The sequence below is a fragment of the Pteropus medius genome, unplaced genomic scaffold (assembly GCF_902729225.1).
Source record: "Pteropus medius unplaced genomic scaffold, Ma_sr-lr_union100, whole genome shotgun sequence".
NCBI lineage: Eukaryota > Metazoa > Chordata > Mammalia > Chiroptera > Pteropodidae > Pteropus > Pteropus medius.
Genome location: NW_024340849.1, coordinates 20657566 through 20675126, shown reverse-complemented (window position 1 = coordinate 20675126; position 17561 = coordinate 20657566). Strand labels below are relative to the sequence as shown.

Here is a 17561-nt window from a genome sequence, read left to right as displayed (position 1 = left end):
ATGTCAGACATATTTGAAACTGAGACAGCTCAGGAAAATCTCTGCCAATTACCTCCAAATCATCCCAGCTCACCAGGATCAGAAGGGCAGAGGGTCTTAGTGCAGACGCCTGCATAGAGATAAATTGTGCATGTTCATGGAAAATATAATCAGACTGCTCTTTTATCACGTGGTTAGAGTATAAATTAGTATATACACTTGAGAAGGTGACATGAATGAAGAACCTGACCCAGAAATTCATCTCTAGGAATTTTTCCTAAGGAAATAATTTATGCACAAAGACATTCTATTCTAACATTATGAGATGCAATCTGAAATGTCCAATGGGGAAAGGTGATATGAATCATGGTACATCCATACAAAGGAATACCATGCAATTAATTAAGGTTGACATAGCTTTTAATGACATGGAATAATGTCTGCAGGTTGAGAAAAAGACCAAGATACAAATTATACTGAAAATAAACAAAACTACGTAAAAACATCACAACAGACTGGCGAGAAATATGCAAAGTTATTAAAGTGCTTTTTTTCCCCTGGGTAATAGAATTATAGGCAATTATTATTTTTCTTTATACTTTTCTGTGTTGTCTAAATTTTCCATAATGAGAATGTACCACTGACATAAACAGAAACAAAAACATTATTGAATCAGGGAAGCATTAAAGAAGAATGAGCATTTTTATATAGTTTTTATTTGTTTCTGCTAGGAATTGGTATGATTCCTAGCAATTACAAAAAGGAGCTTACAAACCAGTAATTTGACAGTAGCATCAGACTCTTTAAAAGGCAGAGAAATTCTTAAAGTCTTTTCCACAAGTTTCACCATATTTATGTAGAACTCTAGCAAAAAGATGGTGAATCAAGTTGAATCATTGATCACTGATTTAAATGACAACTTCGAGCTTCCACACCACACGGATTCAGGGGCACTAAATACAACATCAAATCCAAGTTTAAATGACACAAATTAGAAAAACTACAAGTTTAAAGAAAGATAAAAACAAGTTAAGTGCTTTTTTACCAACTGGGGGCTAGAGAGAAATGAAAAGCATACCTGAGAATTAAATTAATGCTTTGTAAAAATCAACTTTATTTAAAAAGACAAAACGTAACTAATACGGACTTTATTGGCAGAAGAAAAACAGACAACTTGGTCACTAAATGACAAGTGTCCAGGATTGGTCTGAAGGCAGAATGTCTGAAAGGTCTGAATCTCAAAGTCAGAAAAGTCTCTCTTGAAAACTTCATCTAAAATCCAACATCTTAGCTTTCTTCAAATTCCTCAAGATTCTACCCTAGGGAAACTTGTTTTCCACTAAGAGTTATGGATCAATTTATTCATTCTCATGATCGCTAATCACGGCATTTTCTTTCTAGCTTTCCTGAAACACACTATTAGATAAATGCCACATAACCTAAATTTACCTCTAGTTTCATTTGGCCTTTATAATTATCCTAGAACAGATACCAAGTACTTATACCTTCTGGCAGAAATCGAAGTATAATCCTAAAGTGGCTCACCCAAGGGTCAGAAAGTTAGTGAATGTAAGTAGAACTTAGGTGTGAAGCTATATTCGGCACCAATTACACTGTCAGGAGTTACCAAAGCAAGAAAAGCCCTTAACATTTGTATGTGAATCGAGATAAAAATACAGGTTGGCTGTTTGTAAGAGACTAGTAACTGCAGTTCCATTCCTTAAACAACATGCTCCACATAATCACTGGTTTGCTGATGTCTAAGTAACAACTAAGACAACTTCCTCTGAAACTGCATTGTACTTGGCTTGGTTAAGAAAAAATCTGGGCTAGCAAAATCAACTAACAACTCAATCTTGGTAAAAATATTTAGTGACCGTACTAAAAAAAAGGATAATGGCTTCATAATCATGCTGTTGTCATAAGGCCAAAGGCATAAAGAAACATACTCACCTTCAAAAGTATATACACAAAAGCCCCAATTTTAAGATAAACTTAAAAGTGCATTTTTTAAAATGTTAAGTCGCCTGTATGAGATAAATTAGAAACTTATATGTAATTTCAGTGTAAAGCACCAAAAATGAACACTAAAACTGTTCACATAAAATATTGAAAAGGAAACAAATCACAACTATAAAAGCACAGAGGTACTGGTTACAACAACCAAGTAAATAAACTAATCTATTAATATTTTCATTTACCTTATAAAACTCTGTTGGTTAAATTGGGGAAGAGGAGTCTCTGAGAATCTAAAGGGTAACAAAATGATAACAAATATACATCATTTCTTTATTAACAAATTATACCACACAAATCAGGTTACTTTTTCTGATTACAGAGTTAACAGAAATTGCATCTGTATTTAAAGCAGCAACTTTAAATCTTACTATGAAGAAATTCTGTATCTGGACCAAAGGACTGTAACATGGATTGAAAATCTAATGACAAGACAGAACTGGCAACTATGGTGCAACTACTGCAAGAAGTTTGTTTTCCACATTTTTAATAGTAAGCCACTCTCCAAAAGGGGGTAATACATTAAGGGGATGATGTAGCTAAAGAAGGGGTGATTACAGGAAATCACATGAAATTAAATCAGTATAAAAGGTGCACAGAGGCCATGAAAACTTGAGGTGCCAAAACCAAGCAGTGACAAGTCAGCTCCATAGAAATGCACCAAACCTGAAGAAATGTGTCCCTATTCTAACTGAAACTGGTACTCTCCATTTGGGCACTTCGGCTTGAGAATCAGATTAGTCATTAAAAAAGCGGAGGGGTGGGGGGGTAGGAGGGTGGTTTATCTTTAAAGTAGATACAGCTTAGGGAGAGAAAGATAAACTTTGGGCAAGTACTGACTACTTGAGAACTAAAAAATTATTTAGGAAGCCAAATGAAGCAAAAGAGAATATGAATTTTGGATGAAAATATTTCTCTAAGGGTAAAACTCAGCTTCCTGAGGGATTTAAAATCAAACACATACTATAAGACAGTGGTTTTCAAAATGAGGTTCGGGCCCATCCTCTCAACCCTTCCTTGCTTAAATTCAAACATTTCTAATTGTTTTGTATTTGTGGTTTCAGGAAAGATTTCCTTTTAAAAAAAGGAAGAGGAAATCTGATGCCATCCCTATCCTTTGCTACTTGATTTTTTAGTTTGAAAATCATTGCTATGAGACAGATTACACTGGTGAGAAACATGATTGGAGATCTAAAACATATTTTGTCAGTGTTATTAAAATCTGAAAAGTTTCAACAAAGATTTTAATATTATCTATAAAGTAAATGAGCAAAAGAAGTTCTTAGGAGAAATTAAACTTTGTTATTCCTACCACCCTTAAATCGTTCTTCTACTGCCTCCAAACTCTCAATATTTCTGGAAAGTATAAACAAAATCCTAATGAACATCCCAGCCACATCTTACTCCAAAAACATTTCAATGGCTGCATAGACTTTCTTGAGAAGACAAGCCCCAAATTTATAGACATCCCTAGATTGAAAATGCTCAATTACCAAAAATAACACACATTATGTCAGGGCAGAATCTGCATAATGTTCTTCAACATACTAAAATAAAGAGCAGCCAAATCCTAAAACTTCACTCTGGATTCAGTAGCAAACAATATCGAAGTATAAATGACAACCAGGGAAAAATGCATAAACACAAAGGCCAGTTTTCTTTGATAGAATCAGGAAGAAAAGTGAACTGCAGAAGAAAAGTGGGACCCAAGCTTTGGCCACTTATCAAGGCTTCATTACTTCAACGAAATAGAACAAATCTCTGCGGAAAGGACTCATTCGGCAAACGTAACTTCTTTCCATATATTTTTCCTTCACATCGGGTTAAAAAGTTGCTGTCATTTTAGAATCATTGATTACATCTTTTCTAATTAGAAAAAAGTTTTCTTGAACATTTACATAATTTTATTGCTGTTTATTACAACAAAAACAAAATTTTTAACTGATTTGTAGAATCCATCCAGTCACGTATGAAATTGAAATCCATCTCCCAAGAAGATAAGAGTTATGGCTGAATGGCTGAATACAGCTGATGCTCACAGTACAGCATGAATAAGAAAAATCCTGTGTGTCATTTGGTTCTTGCTGCAGTCATCTGTGTTCATCTCTCAGAAAGCAAAAGAATCCATCTGACGTTTCAATAAATATCAAGTAATTGTTACCAAAAAAAAAAAAAGAAGAAGAAAAGAAAGAAACAGTTTCCACGGACCAGAGATCCAAGAAAGAGAAGTTTTGATGAATGATTCCTAGAATCGAGTGAGTCCTCCTTTTAGTCCAATGAGATGATGTCAGGAATGTTACTTCCACTGCTGGTTATGACCCCTGTCTCACTCCTGCTGCTGGATGAACTAACATGAGTACTGCTTTCATGGGGGCTGGTGGTGGTGACAGACGTACTGCTTGCTGTTAAGGGTGAGGTGAGACTATCCAAAAACATAGGAGGACAGTACTGCTTGAAACAAACAATGATGCCGATGAGGAAGAGGCTACATTGATTTTAAATAAAGAGACTAGAAATTGTTAGATATGCACAAGTGAGAGCCACAAATTTAAATCCCAGGGGGATTTAATATTTTCTCAAAACTTCATGTCTTTGGATGGAAGGTGGCATGAATTAAACTATTTTACATTATTTAGTGAATCCAGCATATTCTTGATTCTCTCAAAACTTGTAGAATTTGTTTGATCAAATATATATAAGTACAATTACAAAAATGCCAATAATAACTAAAGTTATTTAATAGTAAATATTGGCCCCATAATTATGACTCATAATTAACCTCAAAATGAATTTGCTCACTAGATGTATTTACACCAGGTATAAATCACACTGCAAATGGCTAGTTAATGCTTATTTCTAATGGTATTTAGCAAAAATGCTAATGCGAAATTCAGTAATTCCTTCAAAATTTAGTATCAATCAGACCTTTTAGGAATAATGTTAAGACTGATCACCTAAATAGTGGCTTTCGACTCCTTTGTACATACATGTAACAATACCTGTGTAATTACAAGAACATCATTCATTCTAAAATGGACTACATGGTAGCTAAGTACCATGGGATGCTTAAAACAGAGAATTATCTCATGTAATCACAAAATTTCAGAATAAATTTAAAGGCGATCTAGTCTAATCTAATCTTCCTTGTGATGCTTGCTTGACACCTCTCTCCAAGAGTTCATATTTCGTTTCCTTACCATCTTGGTTGCTGATTCCTAAACAAATTCAAACCTGAGTTTAATACTCTAATATTGACCAAGAGGAGTAGAGAGAGACAAAAGCTAAAAGCTTTATTTTACATCACCACAGAGTATTTTACGTGAGAAACCAACTGCACTGACTTTAGTAAAATAAGCAAGGTCCAGTATATACTACAAGAGATGTCCTAAGTTTGTCTTTAGATTGATAGTATGAAAAGATCAGAAAGGATATCTGATCAATTCTATAGTCAGCTATCATTAGAAATACTAAGTTACAGAATAGACATTGAAAACTGAGGTTGTTCAGACCACATGATCTTCAAAAAGACAGCCCCACGTTAAGCTGCTGGTCAGGGGAAAAACAACTAAAATTCAGGCTGCCTTTCAAAATAAGTAATTTAACGTTTAAGATAAATAATTGCCTTGGTTCGTCAATAAAATGCAAAAGAGATTCAAAAGACACTGGTTAAGGGGGAGAAGGAATGATTCTTAAAGAGCTTCTAAAGAGCACTAAAGGATGTTGAACTCTCAGGTATTAAACTTCTTTCAAAGCCAATCAATTTCTAACTTTCCACTAAACAGGGAAAGAATTCGGAAAAGAGCCCAGAAACTTACATTTTATTTCTACTACCTCTCAGGCAGTTTTTGACTGCAAGTAGTAGTAAATAGGTACTCCATTTCATATATAAAACAAAGGCTAGATGCTATTGTTCTATCAACTGGCTTTATACCTTGAATTTTTATAATACTCAGGTTGCAGCCATTTTACCTCTCTGTATCTTGTATGTACATATCTGCCCAAGAATAACAAAGATATGGAGGTAAATTAGAATAAATCTAAAGAGGCTAAGGGAAACTGAAGGCACAACTTCACCTTTCTATTGGCTTATCAATGTCAGCCTGACAAACAGCATGCCAAATAGCACTATGAAATCAGAACCCTTTAGGTTCCAAGATCATTTTTTAAAAAGAATGGTTCACGCATCAGTACTACTTTAAGCCTGAAGAATCCATTTCCTAAAAAAATTTATATAGATACTCTGCTATACATAGAATTTACTGATGTGACAAAGTCAACTCAAGAGTGAGAAAAAAATTCCTCATTCTGTGCACATTATCTTGGGCCCAAACTTCCAATGTTGTGTGATTAGATACAGAGAATTCAAAGGGGAGGGCGATACAAGACCTGTAGTTGGCAGATTCTGAGCTGCCTAGAGGGGAGGCTCATGTTCTTCCTCTGTCCCTCCCTAACACTTCTCTCAAAGTCTCTGTTTCACTTTTTTCTTTGGCTTTTCCCAAGCCTTTCCCTCCTCTGCTCTGCCTTTGCTAAAAGCCTGTCAGTGGAATCTATGTTCACTACAAGGTCTTCATGTTGGGATACTGGGACACTAGAGTTTATCTCTGACAGAGAAAACAGGAATAATTGGTTTATAGCAACTTTAGATTGGGGCTTCCCCAAAGTCTAAATCTGATTGCCTTTAAAAACAATAAAAGAATCAAGATAATGATTCAAGTCAGTTTAATCGGCTTCGGCTATTTTCTATGTATAAAACAACTGTTTTACAATTCTTTGTAGTTTTAACTTCCAGTCACCTAGCACTGCTTCCCCTAATTTTGATCAAATACTTGTAAGATATGCCAAGTGATTATTAAACTAAATAAAATATAATTAAAAATGCAGGTATTTACAGCCAAAATATCATAAATCGAAAAACATCAGCTTTATTTGTCCAAATAAAATTGTGAAAAATTTATACAGTGCTTCCTTTCCATCAATTTAAATCAGAGTTGACTGTCCTGATTTTATGCAACTGGTCATTTTTAGTTAGTATGACATAAGTAACAATCAAATACAAATTAGTTGCTTAAATTCAGGATACATACCTGGGGATCAACTGGAATAAGGGAAAGAAAATCCAAACCTAAAACAAAAATGCTTTGTTAATAGTTGTCTCATATTTTGGAGACAAGAATTATCTCCCAAAATCATTCCGTATTTATCATAAGTCATAAAACAATTGGGGTAAGTGCTTACCATTCTTCAATAGGAAAGTTCTATACCAGAAGCAGTGATATTTAATGTGCATAAAACCCCAAAATGAACATATTCTCTGACAAAACATCTGGAAAAATCACTTCCCAGAGACTTTAAAGGGGGGAGTCCAAAAGTTTCCAGAGAAGTAGGTAGGACTAGTCAGAGCGAACATTTCCTCGCCTCATCACTTAACAGAATGAGAAGCAATAAAAACAATGAGATAATGATCTGGATACGGACCATTAAAAAAAACATACTTAGGCTCTTAAGATACTTCACATTTATTTTTTAGAAATACACCACATTGAGCTTCATCTAAAATACCACTTCTTAAGCAGATGTCTATTTCATGGAGTGCTCTCTGTTCCCCTGTTCGCACATCAAGAGTAGTATACAGTTCCATGCTCTGCACAAAAGAAGCAGGTGGTAATTTATGCTCACTAGCAAACTAAATCTTATCAAGGCTTACCGGTTATAAGCCAATAGGGTTTTCTAAATCAAAGATCTAAGATTCCCCAACTAAGCTTTAAAAACAGGAATGTGGAAAAGATTGCCCAGTAATACCATTTTGAAGTATTAAAGTTATAACAATAAATTAAAAAAAAACAAAACTCAGGTCTGAGAAGTTTAGAAATAAACTTCAAAGTCAGTTCCCCTAGAATTCCGTTTGACTAAATTTTAAAATATAACACACACACACACACACACACACACCATAGGTCACTAAGACAGGCCAATTTCTATTCAATTATGTAAATTTTTATTTGCTGGCATTCAACATCACCTTAAATAACAATCATACAGAGTGAAAGTTGGACACTAGACTGTTACTCAAAATAGAGAATATTAGTGTGAATATTTAAAATATTTAATAACCAGAATAATTTATAACTCAAAAATTTTAAGTATATTTATTCCTTTATAATCTCTAAATAAAGTACAAAAATGCTTATCAGGTGATAGCTGTAGCACCAATCATTTGAAAGAAACTGTTCCATTTCAAAAGCATTTAAAAAATATTGTGGATATGATTTTTTCATTTCGTATGCCTGTCACACTAGCTATATGATACAGTGGGGTCTGAGCCAACACTAGACAAAGGGAATCACAACAAACTTTTCCAACAACTTCTCCATTAAATAATCAGTAGATGATTATCTCAATTAGTGGAGTTTCTCTTCACATTAACGATATTGTTCAGTAAATCCTTTCTCTGCTTCTGTTGAACACAAATTCAAACTTTGTCTAACCCTTTTAATACCTTCTGAGAGTTTTATATATTCGACATCTCTATTATTGACTAAGTCACAAAAATACTTTATTGACATGTCATTTAAATGGCTTACTGTTATTAATTTTATTTCGTTTCAAACGGTATAACATTTTTCTTTTTATAATAGCTTCTGTTTTAAATAGTTTAATTTTATATCTTCAGTTACTTTTAATGTTTGTTGAATCACTCAGTCCACTTGAATAACAAACTTTTCTTCAGGTGTACTGTAATTCTCTGATTACTTCATGTGTGCCTACACACACACACACGCGCACACACACACACATATGCAGTCTATTGATTTAAGAGATTTACTTGATCTATGTATCTTTTGACATCTCATCCAGGGATAACTTAAACAATGCATAGTAAAATACCTAGACATTTTTCTAAAATTTGGTTTAAATTCTAGACTGTCTCCTCAGCATACAAAGATGCTGTCTATACAAAATCCAATAATGTTCTAATGTAAATATTTCTCATTGAAACCATTTTTTCTTAGACACTAACACTAGTATTTCAGATGTTATTCCTTCGAAAAAAAATTATTAGTCTTGCATTTTACATTTTAAGTGCCTATTAAAACTCATATGAAATACATGAAGTTTCATCAATAGTGATTCATGTTACTTTCCTGTTTTATAAGTTTAGCAAAATGCTGTTTTATTTCACCATAAGTTTCAACTGCAACAACAGTTTATACTGATACATATTTATGCCCTTCTATGTGTTTCATGGTTAAAAATACTCGATTATTTTTAACTAAAAAGCAAGTAGGGTTAAAAATGCTGATGGTACATTCTAAAAATTTTTTTATTAACACTAATAAAACTGTAGTTTTAGATTTTAAATGCTCCTTTATGTGAAACTGACTCTACATGTCTTATTAATAACAGTACATTTTCCTACTTGAGCCATGAGCTTTAACAAAACATGATTGCTACATGCTTAAATATGTAAATGTTTAGCACTTTCAAATTTTAATGATACAACTTTTGAGCACCATTCGCACCTGACAATATGGCACTAGCAATAATAAGGCAGTCATATTTTTTCTTGAAATAATCAAGCTGTTTTCCATTCCATAAATACAAATTATTTGTTTTATTTTGAATTCACTGTTGCACAGTATCAGAAGATGTTCCAAGCTGCAGTTCATTATTAATATCATTTCTTCTTTGTTCCCCTGCAGATTCAGAAGATTCATGTTTATGATGTTTAAAAAGAATGTTAAGAAATGTATTAAAACTTTGTCATCTCTCCATTCTTGGTGTTCTATTTAATATTTTATTATAAATTATTAAATTAATATCAAAACTGTACAGTATAACTAATTACATAAAAATTATGCACAAAAATAAAACCAAAGTAACCACTAATTACAAAAGAGCACGTTAACAATAAAACCAAAGTAAAAACTAAGCTATTTAGATGTGGTAACTGCTACATAATTCATAGATGATGATAAACTAAATTCTTCTCAAGTACAATAGATCCTATTCTATTCAGTTTATCAACTGGTAGAAAGCATTTCAACGTTTTAATAACCAGTATCACCATATTGGTTTATGTTGGCTAAATAGTAACCCTAGATATTAGTTTTAGCTCTTTTATACCAGCTTAAAATGTATTTTACAAAATACAGTTATCGTTTTACTGCATTTTTCTCAAATATGCACTCTCTAAAAAGTAAGTACTCTCAAGTTATGCCCAAATTTTGAAAAGTATAAATTCCCCAACATTAAAAATTCATCCAGAATCACATAATTTGAAAATAGTGCAGGTGATTTGTAAATGGTGCCTATTCTACTACTAAATGGCCAGAGTCACTTTAGTAAATAGAACGTTTATCATCTTTTCTCAGGATTAATTTTTAATTCAAAGTCCTTAGGAAACAAATCCTTCTGGAATGCTTGTTTATAACATATGCTAAGATGACATATGGACACACGTCATTTAAAACTAGCCAAGGTTAGAGCAAAAATGGCAGTTAGGAATTAAGAATCTCCAAGTTTCTTTCTTCCTATGCACCATGAAACCTCACCTGTACCTTAGCATCAAGCTTTGTATACAACAAATACTTTATAATTGTGATAGCTGGGTTTACAATTTTTAAAAATACCAATTCCCAAAGCACATATGGAATAAACATATTTAGGAAGCAAAAGGTACCTAAAAATTTTTTGACGGGTACTATATTTAGTCTATTCTTTTCCATTATTTTATTTTATTTGAACTGAACAAATTTCAAGTGGCAAAATTACACTGGGCCAGATAATACAACTATCAACTGTTTCCACAACACAAATTTTGCCCAAAAGACTATATGTTGTTATTAAAGACCGTAAGAGGAATACAAAGAAGAGATCATAGGTCAAAATTAACATCAGAAATTTAGAGAAGAAAATTTAATAAGAGGAGGAGGGAATTGTATTCCACTAAAAGCACCTTCAAAGAAAAGGGAAGTCATGAATATAAGAGGCACTGGTTCTAAATGGTTCAAATTTGATAGACAAAAAAAAATGTCTGCAGAAACAATGGCTATACAGAGGGAAGAAGAGAGTTGCTGGGGGTGGGGGGGCGGAGTTAAATTTATAATATGGCCTTGGTTGCATAAGTCTTTGTATTAAGGTAATTCAGTAGCCCATAATTTTTAAATGTTGAGTTAATATACATTTAAGAGGTATCTCCAAGTGTTAAGCAGCACTCGAGAGTAACAGCTGGTAGATGCTATTTTTACAAGGAAAAAAATCCAAAGGATAAAGCTAGTAGGCAACACTGACCTTACAGTATATCAGTATATTCTGAAGTTGTGAGCTCCCAAGCAAAGTATGAGAAAATACTCTCTTTCCCTAACCTATGAAACTTTTATAATAAAATATACCAAGAAAACATCTCTGACTATAAATGCGCTATGGAGAATAAATTCTACAAAAATTTCCTACTATGCTACTATTTTTTTCTATCATCAGGCTTCTATAGATTGTTCTGTAGTTAAAATGACAGGAATTTTATATATATTAAAACAGATCCTATTATCTTTACATGAAACCTTCAAATTTTCTTAGAATTTCTATTTTAAAATTTGAAACTATACTTGCTCCGCAGACTAAGATTAAAAATAAATGATAAAATCTGATATATGTGTGTGTATATATATATATAGATATATATATATATACATACACACACACACACACACACACACAAAAAACTCTTCACATACCTGGCAAATCTGATGACATGCTTGATATCGGCGTGTGGTGGAATGGTACTGAGTAGTCTGTTAATGAAGGTGGAATAGCAGCAGGATCAACTGAAGTCACACTGGGCACCCTTACAGAAGATGGCTGATACATGAGAACCCTGTTTTAAATAGCATGGGAAATTACAAACGATCTGGCTGTTAGTTCACAGGAGAGAAGGGCTACACTACTGGACATTGTCAGTTTTAAGTTCATTAAGCTTCAACATGACTCTATGGCAGCCACTCTCTATACAGTACTCTACTCTAATCTCCTCTTTCATTAACAGTCTTCATTTTAATATGAATGTATGTTGATTCTCAACAGCAGCTATGACATAAGAGCAAGTGAGCATTACAACATGTAGTGCTGGAGTAACACATAAAACGTTTATCCACAAATAGAAATATATTTTACATATGCTTTTATTAACGCTATGTGTAACATATGCGGATATTAAGAGTTTTCTCTATAAAGAAATTTAGAAATAGAGGAGTCCTAAGATTTGATTTAATCAGGGTATCTTTATGAGTGAAGCTCCTACCTATGGTTCAAACAGAATTTCTTCCATTCTAACTCGAATTGTGTTAATTATTAGCACTCTTATCTGAGAATCACCTGAGCAGAGAGCCAATCCTAAAGCCAACCAACCTGATGACAATAGGGAGCAATCAGAAATCACAATAAGATGACTACTCAGTATTTAAGATATAATGACCAGAAATAAAAAGGTTGGCTAATATACCATCTACTCTTCTAAGAGGGTTTATGATGTTAAAATTAGCTGTTCATTCTACGAAAAATACAAATTAATCACTTAAGATATACTTTATAATTGGTATTATACATATTTATACACACTATATATAACTTTATAATTTCAAGACACAGTATAACCATAATTTTGAAAAAGTTCAGGAATAAAGAGATAATTTTGCATTCTTCTTATTTAACCTTCATTTTGTCCTAGCCCAGAGTAAACAATTAGAACTTCACAAGAAAAACGTCTTGAATGCATATAAGAAACTAAGCAATATTACAGACCGTATGGTAGACGATGGCCTTCTTTTTGTCCTACACATCAGTGAGGCTGCAGTGGTAGCAGCTGCTCTTTGAGTTTCGAGATGTCATCCAAAGATGACGAGAAAATTAAGTGCCAGAAAGTCAGACAAGAAAGACAAAGACTCTGTGAACAAATCTGGGGGCAAAGTCAAAAAGAAGTGGCTCAAAAGCAAAGTTCAGGACAAGCACAATAACCTAGCCTTGTTTGACAAAGCCACATATGACAAACTCTGGAAGAAAGTTCTCAACTATAAGCTGTTGCCTCTGAGAGACTAAAGATTTGCAGTTCCTTGGCCAGAAAGTCCTTTAGCAGCTCCTCAGTAAAGGACTTATTAAACTGGTTTTGACACACAGAGTTCAAGTGCTGTGCACCAGAAACACCAAGGGTGGAGATGACCCAGCTGCTACTAATGATGCATAAACAGGTCCCACCAACTGTACATATTGAAAAATAAAACTATTAAATAAGGGGGGTGAGAGGCTGGGGACATTATGTTAGCATTCTAAAGCACTGCCAGAAAACTACTGTAAGCTTAACGAGAGGCACGGAATTCTGTAGCTGGAAGGAACCACTGCAAAGATGATGAAGAAAGTAAAACTGACAGAAACTTAAAGACAGTAATCACAAAGCAAGGCTGAGGTGACAACTAGGACCTCTACATGTCCTTTCCTTTGGCTGAAACACTTCCTGTAATTGCTCGAATTATTGAATAGAGTAACAATGTACAATAACGTAGTTCCATGATGCTCATACTCCGACAAAACTACCTCATAACTTTAAATCTCAAACCACTTAAATAATCACGACCTATTTAGACACTGAAAACCTTCTAAAACTAGTTTGCATTATGATATGAAGATCTTGTCTAGCTGTATCCTAGACATTGTACTTCTTTTATTAATGCTGTCTAAGAACAAATCAACAAATCATCAGTAAGCATCACTATGCAACCCTTTCAATCTGGCATGAATCCATCTAACTATAATAATGCTGTGAAACCTATGTTTTTCCAATATGTTCTAAAGAATATCATGAGATAGCAAACTCTGGAAATACCACATCTAACTATTCATTCCCATGATTCTCCACTTCAGTAAACACTGCAAAATTATATTTTCATTTTTTGTTTTTTAAATTCTAAAAGTGCCAATCAAATTGTCTGAAAGGAATAATAAATGATCGGCATCCCAGAAAAAAAAACTCACTTGAAATACTTTTCTCATTTTCTGTTCCATTAAAAAATCTCATTCTGATTAAATGGGTAAAAATATATATATATACCGTTACTATGATGTATAAAACATATCTGGAAATAGAAGTACTTTAACACTGAAGAATTTCTGCACAAAAAAGATGTAATTCTCTTGGCTTCAAAAGTAATTATAAAGAATGTTGCAAAAGTACACTGAGAGTATAATTCCATTTGTATAAAATGTCAAGAACAGGCAAATTTATAGAGACGAAAAGAAGATCAATAATTGCCTGGATCTGGGGTGTGAAAGGGGATTAACTGCAAATAAACATGAGAGAAGTTTACTGGGTACTGGCAATATTCTACAACTGAACTATGATGATGGTACAACTCTATGAACTTACTAAAATCACTGAATTGTACAACTAAATACTTATTAGGTTGGGAAATTTCTATGGTATGTAAATTATACCTCAATAAAGCCATTAGAAAAAATAAGTATACGGAGAGGCCAAAAAGATAAGACTGGCATACCAAGATTGAAAGAATGTGTTCTTGTGTTGTCAAGAGAATTCTCTTGCAGGTTCAAAAATCTCTTAAGAAACATCTATTGCTAAATACTCAAACCTGTCACCTACTATAGGTTAGCAATGGCTTCTGCCAGATAAATCATAAAGAATACATGCTAGAAAGCATTTAATTTACCCATATCTGCCCTAGAGAGGGTTAGAAAGAAGGCAATCAACCTTTATTGAAAAACTACCATATGCCTGATACTGAGGCTAAGCTTTTTTATTATCTTACTGAAACCTGAAAAAAGTTCAGGAGGTAGGCATTACTTAACCCTATTTTACAGAACAGAAAAAGAAGGCTTGAACTAGTTAAGTATTTCATCCAAGATCACAGAACAAGTAAGCGATGGTATCAAAACTGGAATCCAAACTTGTCGAATTCCCAGTTGCACACTGCATTACTCTGGGATTCCTCCTGTTGGTCTGTGATGCCAAACTTGCTTCTTACAAATAAAAAGATTCAAGAAAACTATAAAAAGCATCGAATATGAAATAATTACATGAGATTATTTCAACTCTCACTTCCCAAAGATGGGAATATTTTCTTCATCAAAATTTGTTCTCCTATAAACAATGTGCTCACTTGAAAATATTTTAACTGAACAAAAGGCAAATTAAAACAGCCTTCTAAGATTATGCAACTCTTAGAGATATTTACAAACCCATCCCACTAGCAGTTAGTTCCAAGTGTTATAAATAATGAATTAACAAACCCTTTGGTTGGGCTGCTTTGTGTTTCTGACATAAAGATGCACTTCCTTTTGGCAGGAGGGTCGTCCTCTTCATCGGAAGAGCTTTCTATTGTTAGGTCAATAACATCCACTTTCTTCTTGCTTGCCTCGTTGGCTACAGTTACTGAACAAGGCTTACTGAGGACACTTGAACCTATATGTAGGAAACAGAAGGAAAAAACTCAAAGCTATGGAACAAACTCTAGCCATGGGAGTCTTAACTGTGCAGCATGGCTGGGAGAACACACAGCCAATAAAAGCCACATGCTGTCCCCATGGACAGAGACTGACTCCCTAACTCCAGATCTGTGTCTGTAAAATGACTACTAACCTGGGGAGACAGGGTGGGCTCTGTGCCTTGACAGAGGGTCAAAAACCTCCTTCAGGCAGCATGATCTTAGTTATCTCCCTGGTACTGACAATAGATTTGTGCATATCCTGCTGCTCATGCTGTCTCCCCAGGTAAGCAGTCACTTTACAGACAGACATCTGGAGTTACGAAGCTGATCTTCAGCCGTGGAAAAGAGTGCGTGGCTTCACTGGCTGTGTATTCCCACAAACATGTGGCAGTGTTCAGTCAGAATCAGATATTTCCATTCTAGAAAAGGAATGGTGCTCATGTCAAAGAATGTATAGGCTCTTCACCATAAGCCAGAACCTGATAAAAATTTTCATGTTGAAAAGAACCCCAAACTTCTCACTTAAGTGATTCAGACACTTAAAGTTTTTCTCATCAATTATCTACTAATCACTTAAGTTCTCCTTTCTGCTATGATAGTCTCATACACCACATGTTAACTCACCATTTTTTCTCAAAAATCAGGGAAAATTTGATCATTCTACCTATAGGTTCGGTAACAATCACAGAAGAACGATCAATATTGACATTATTTTTTCACTCTTCTTACTCTGAACACGTATTATTACATTGCTAGAATGTCAAAATAGTCAACACAAAACTCAAGTGCAGTGAGTGGACTCGGTTAGGTAAAAAGAAACTAAGTTAATCTACGTCTTTCAATCGGTCAAACTGCCCTTCGTTTCCCCACTCAGTGTGGACAGGTACAGAGAGTTGAAGGCTAAGTATCTTCCTAGGTAACCAAGACAGTGGTCAGATTCAATGAGATGGAAACAATTTGTTCACTTTTTTTTAGCAACTAACGTGTGACCTCCTCCCGCTACCCTCCATTAATGGTTCAGTACTCTCTCCCTAATCACACCTCCACTTGAGGTTTCCCCAACACTACTCTAAAAACAACTCTGAAAAACTGTCCATAGAAATGTCATTTAAAACTCTTCATTTTGTAACAAATACCATATTTAAAACAATTTTAGATGAGTTTCATTTATTTTACATATGAAAACTACTATGAAAAGGCTAATAATAAAATAGTATAAACTGTAGCACATTTCTTAAGAATAAAAATCATTTGGAGGAAATTACATATGTAATAGATGATTAAAAAATAAAGTTAGCAAACTAAGCTTGAAATGTAGCTCTAGAGGCCAAGATTAATGATAAAGATAATGCTGCGCGAGTCTCACTGCTTTGCTCTCTGCTGCCATTCTGCACATACTTTCTATTTTTGTACATGGTTGGCTGGATACTTTCATAGCTTCTTTCTTCGGTCTCATTGGACACCAAGAGCCATCTTCTTGGAATTTGATCTCATCCACATCAGAACAGTCATTGAGAATTTCCATAAAAAGCCTATAAATCAATTAAGTGCATAGATGTAATCAGTAGCTTTGTTCAAAGGTGAAATTGTAACAAAGAAATACATATTACTTTGGAGATTAAAGTAATGCTATCTGACTTCAGTCTGTTTTGGTATTTCAATACTTGATACTTTCTTTACCACAACTATCATACCCCGCTTCCTCCTAGGTTTTAGATCTTTAATGGGCAATAAAAGAGTTACAAGTGACTTACTGAGTTACCTAAAAAATTAATGGTTAAACAGAAATAGACACCTGGAGCCTCCTAGCTGAGACTGGCAGTAAAGAGCAACCTTCAAAACAACACATAAAATACACATAAGCAAACAAAGAAGTTATTATACAAAAAATAATTTATAAGCTTATTATCAAGAAATAAAGGATCATGGGGTGGAGAAAAGGAAGAAGAAATAGGAATATAGAAGAAGTCCCAATAAATTTTTAAAACCTCAGAGCATACAAATGATGTTCTATGACCAAAATAAATCTAAAATCATCATCAGAAAAATAGCTGGAAAACCCCTAAATATTTGACA

The 17561-nt window shown here is 33.9% G+C and overlaps 1 protein-coding gene across 10 annotated transcripts in view; it reads right to left on the bottom strand.

Moving 5' to 3' along the window:
* Positions 1-381: 381 nt before the first annotated feature.
* The window catches only part of PIAS2 (protein inhibitor of activated STAT 2), a 69440-nt gene continuing 52260 nt past the window's right edge, over positions 382-17561 (bottom strand). For 4 of the 10 annotated variants that reach the window (XM_039842389.1, XM_039842369.1, XM_039842399.1 and 1 more), the window contains 6 exons: positions 16884-17017; positions 15289-15460; positions 11730-11869; positions 7080-7117; positions 5193-5210; positions 382-4446 (listed from right to left, as the gene is read on the bottom strand). In XM_039842389.1, coding sequence (XP_039698323.1) covers positions 4264-4446; positions 5193-5210; positions 7080-7117; positions 11730-11869; positions 15289-15460; positions 16884-17017 — 685 coding nt within the window. In that variant the 3' untranslated portion in view covers positions 382-4263. Of the gene's footprint in view, positions 4481-5192; positions 5211-7079; positions 7118-9576; positions 9690-11729; positions 11870-15288; positions 15461-16883; positions 17018-17561 lie in introns of those variants that run through there. The other 6 variants (XM_039842420.1, XM_039842419.1, XM_039842354.1 and 3 more) reach the window with 5 other exon arrangements.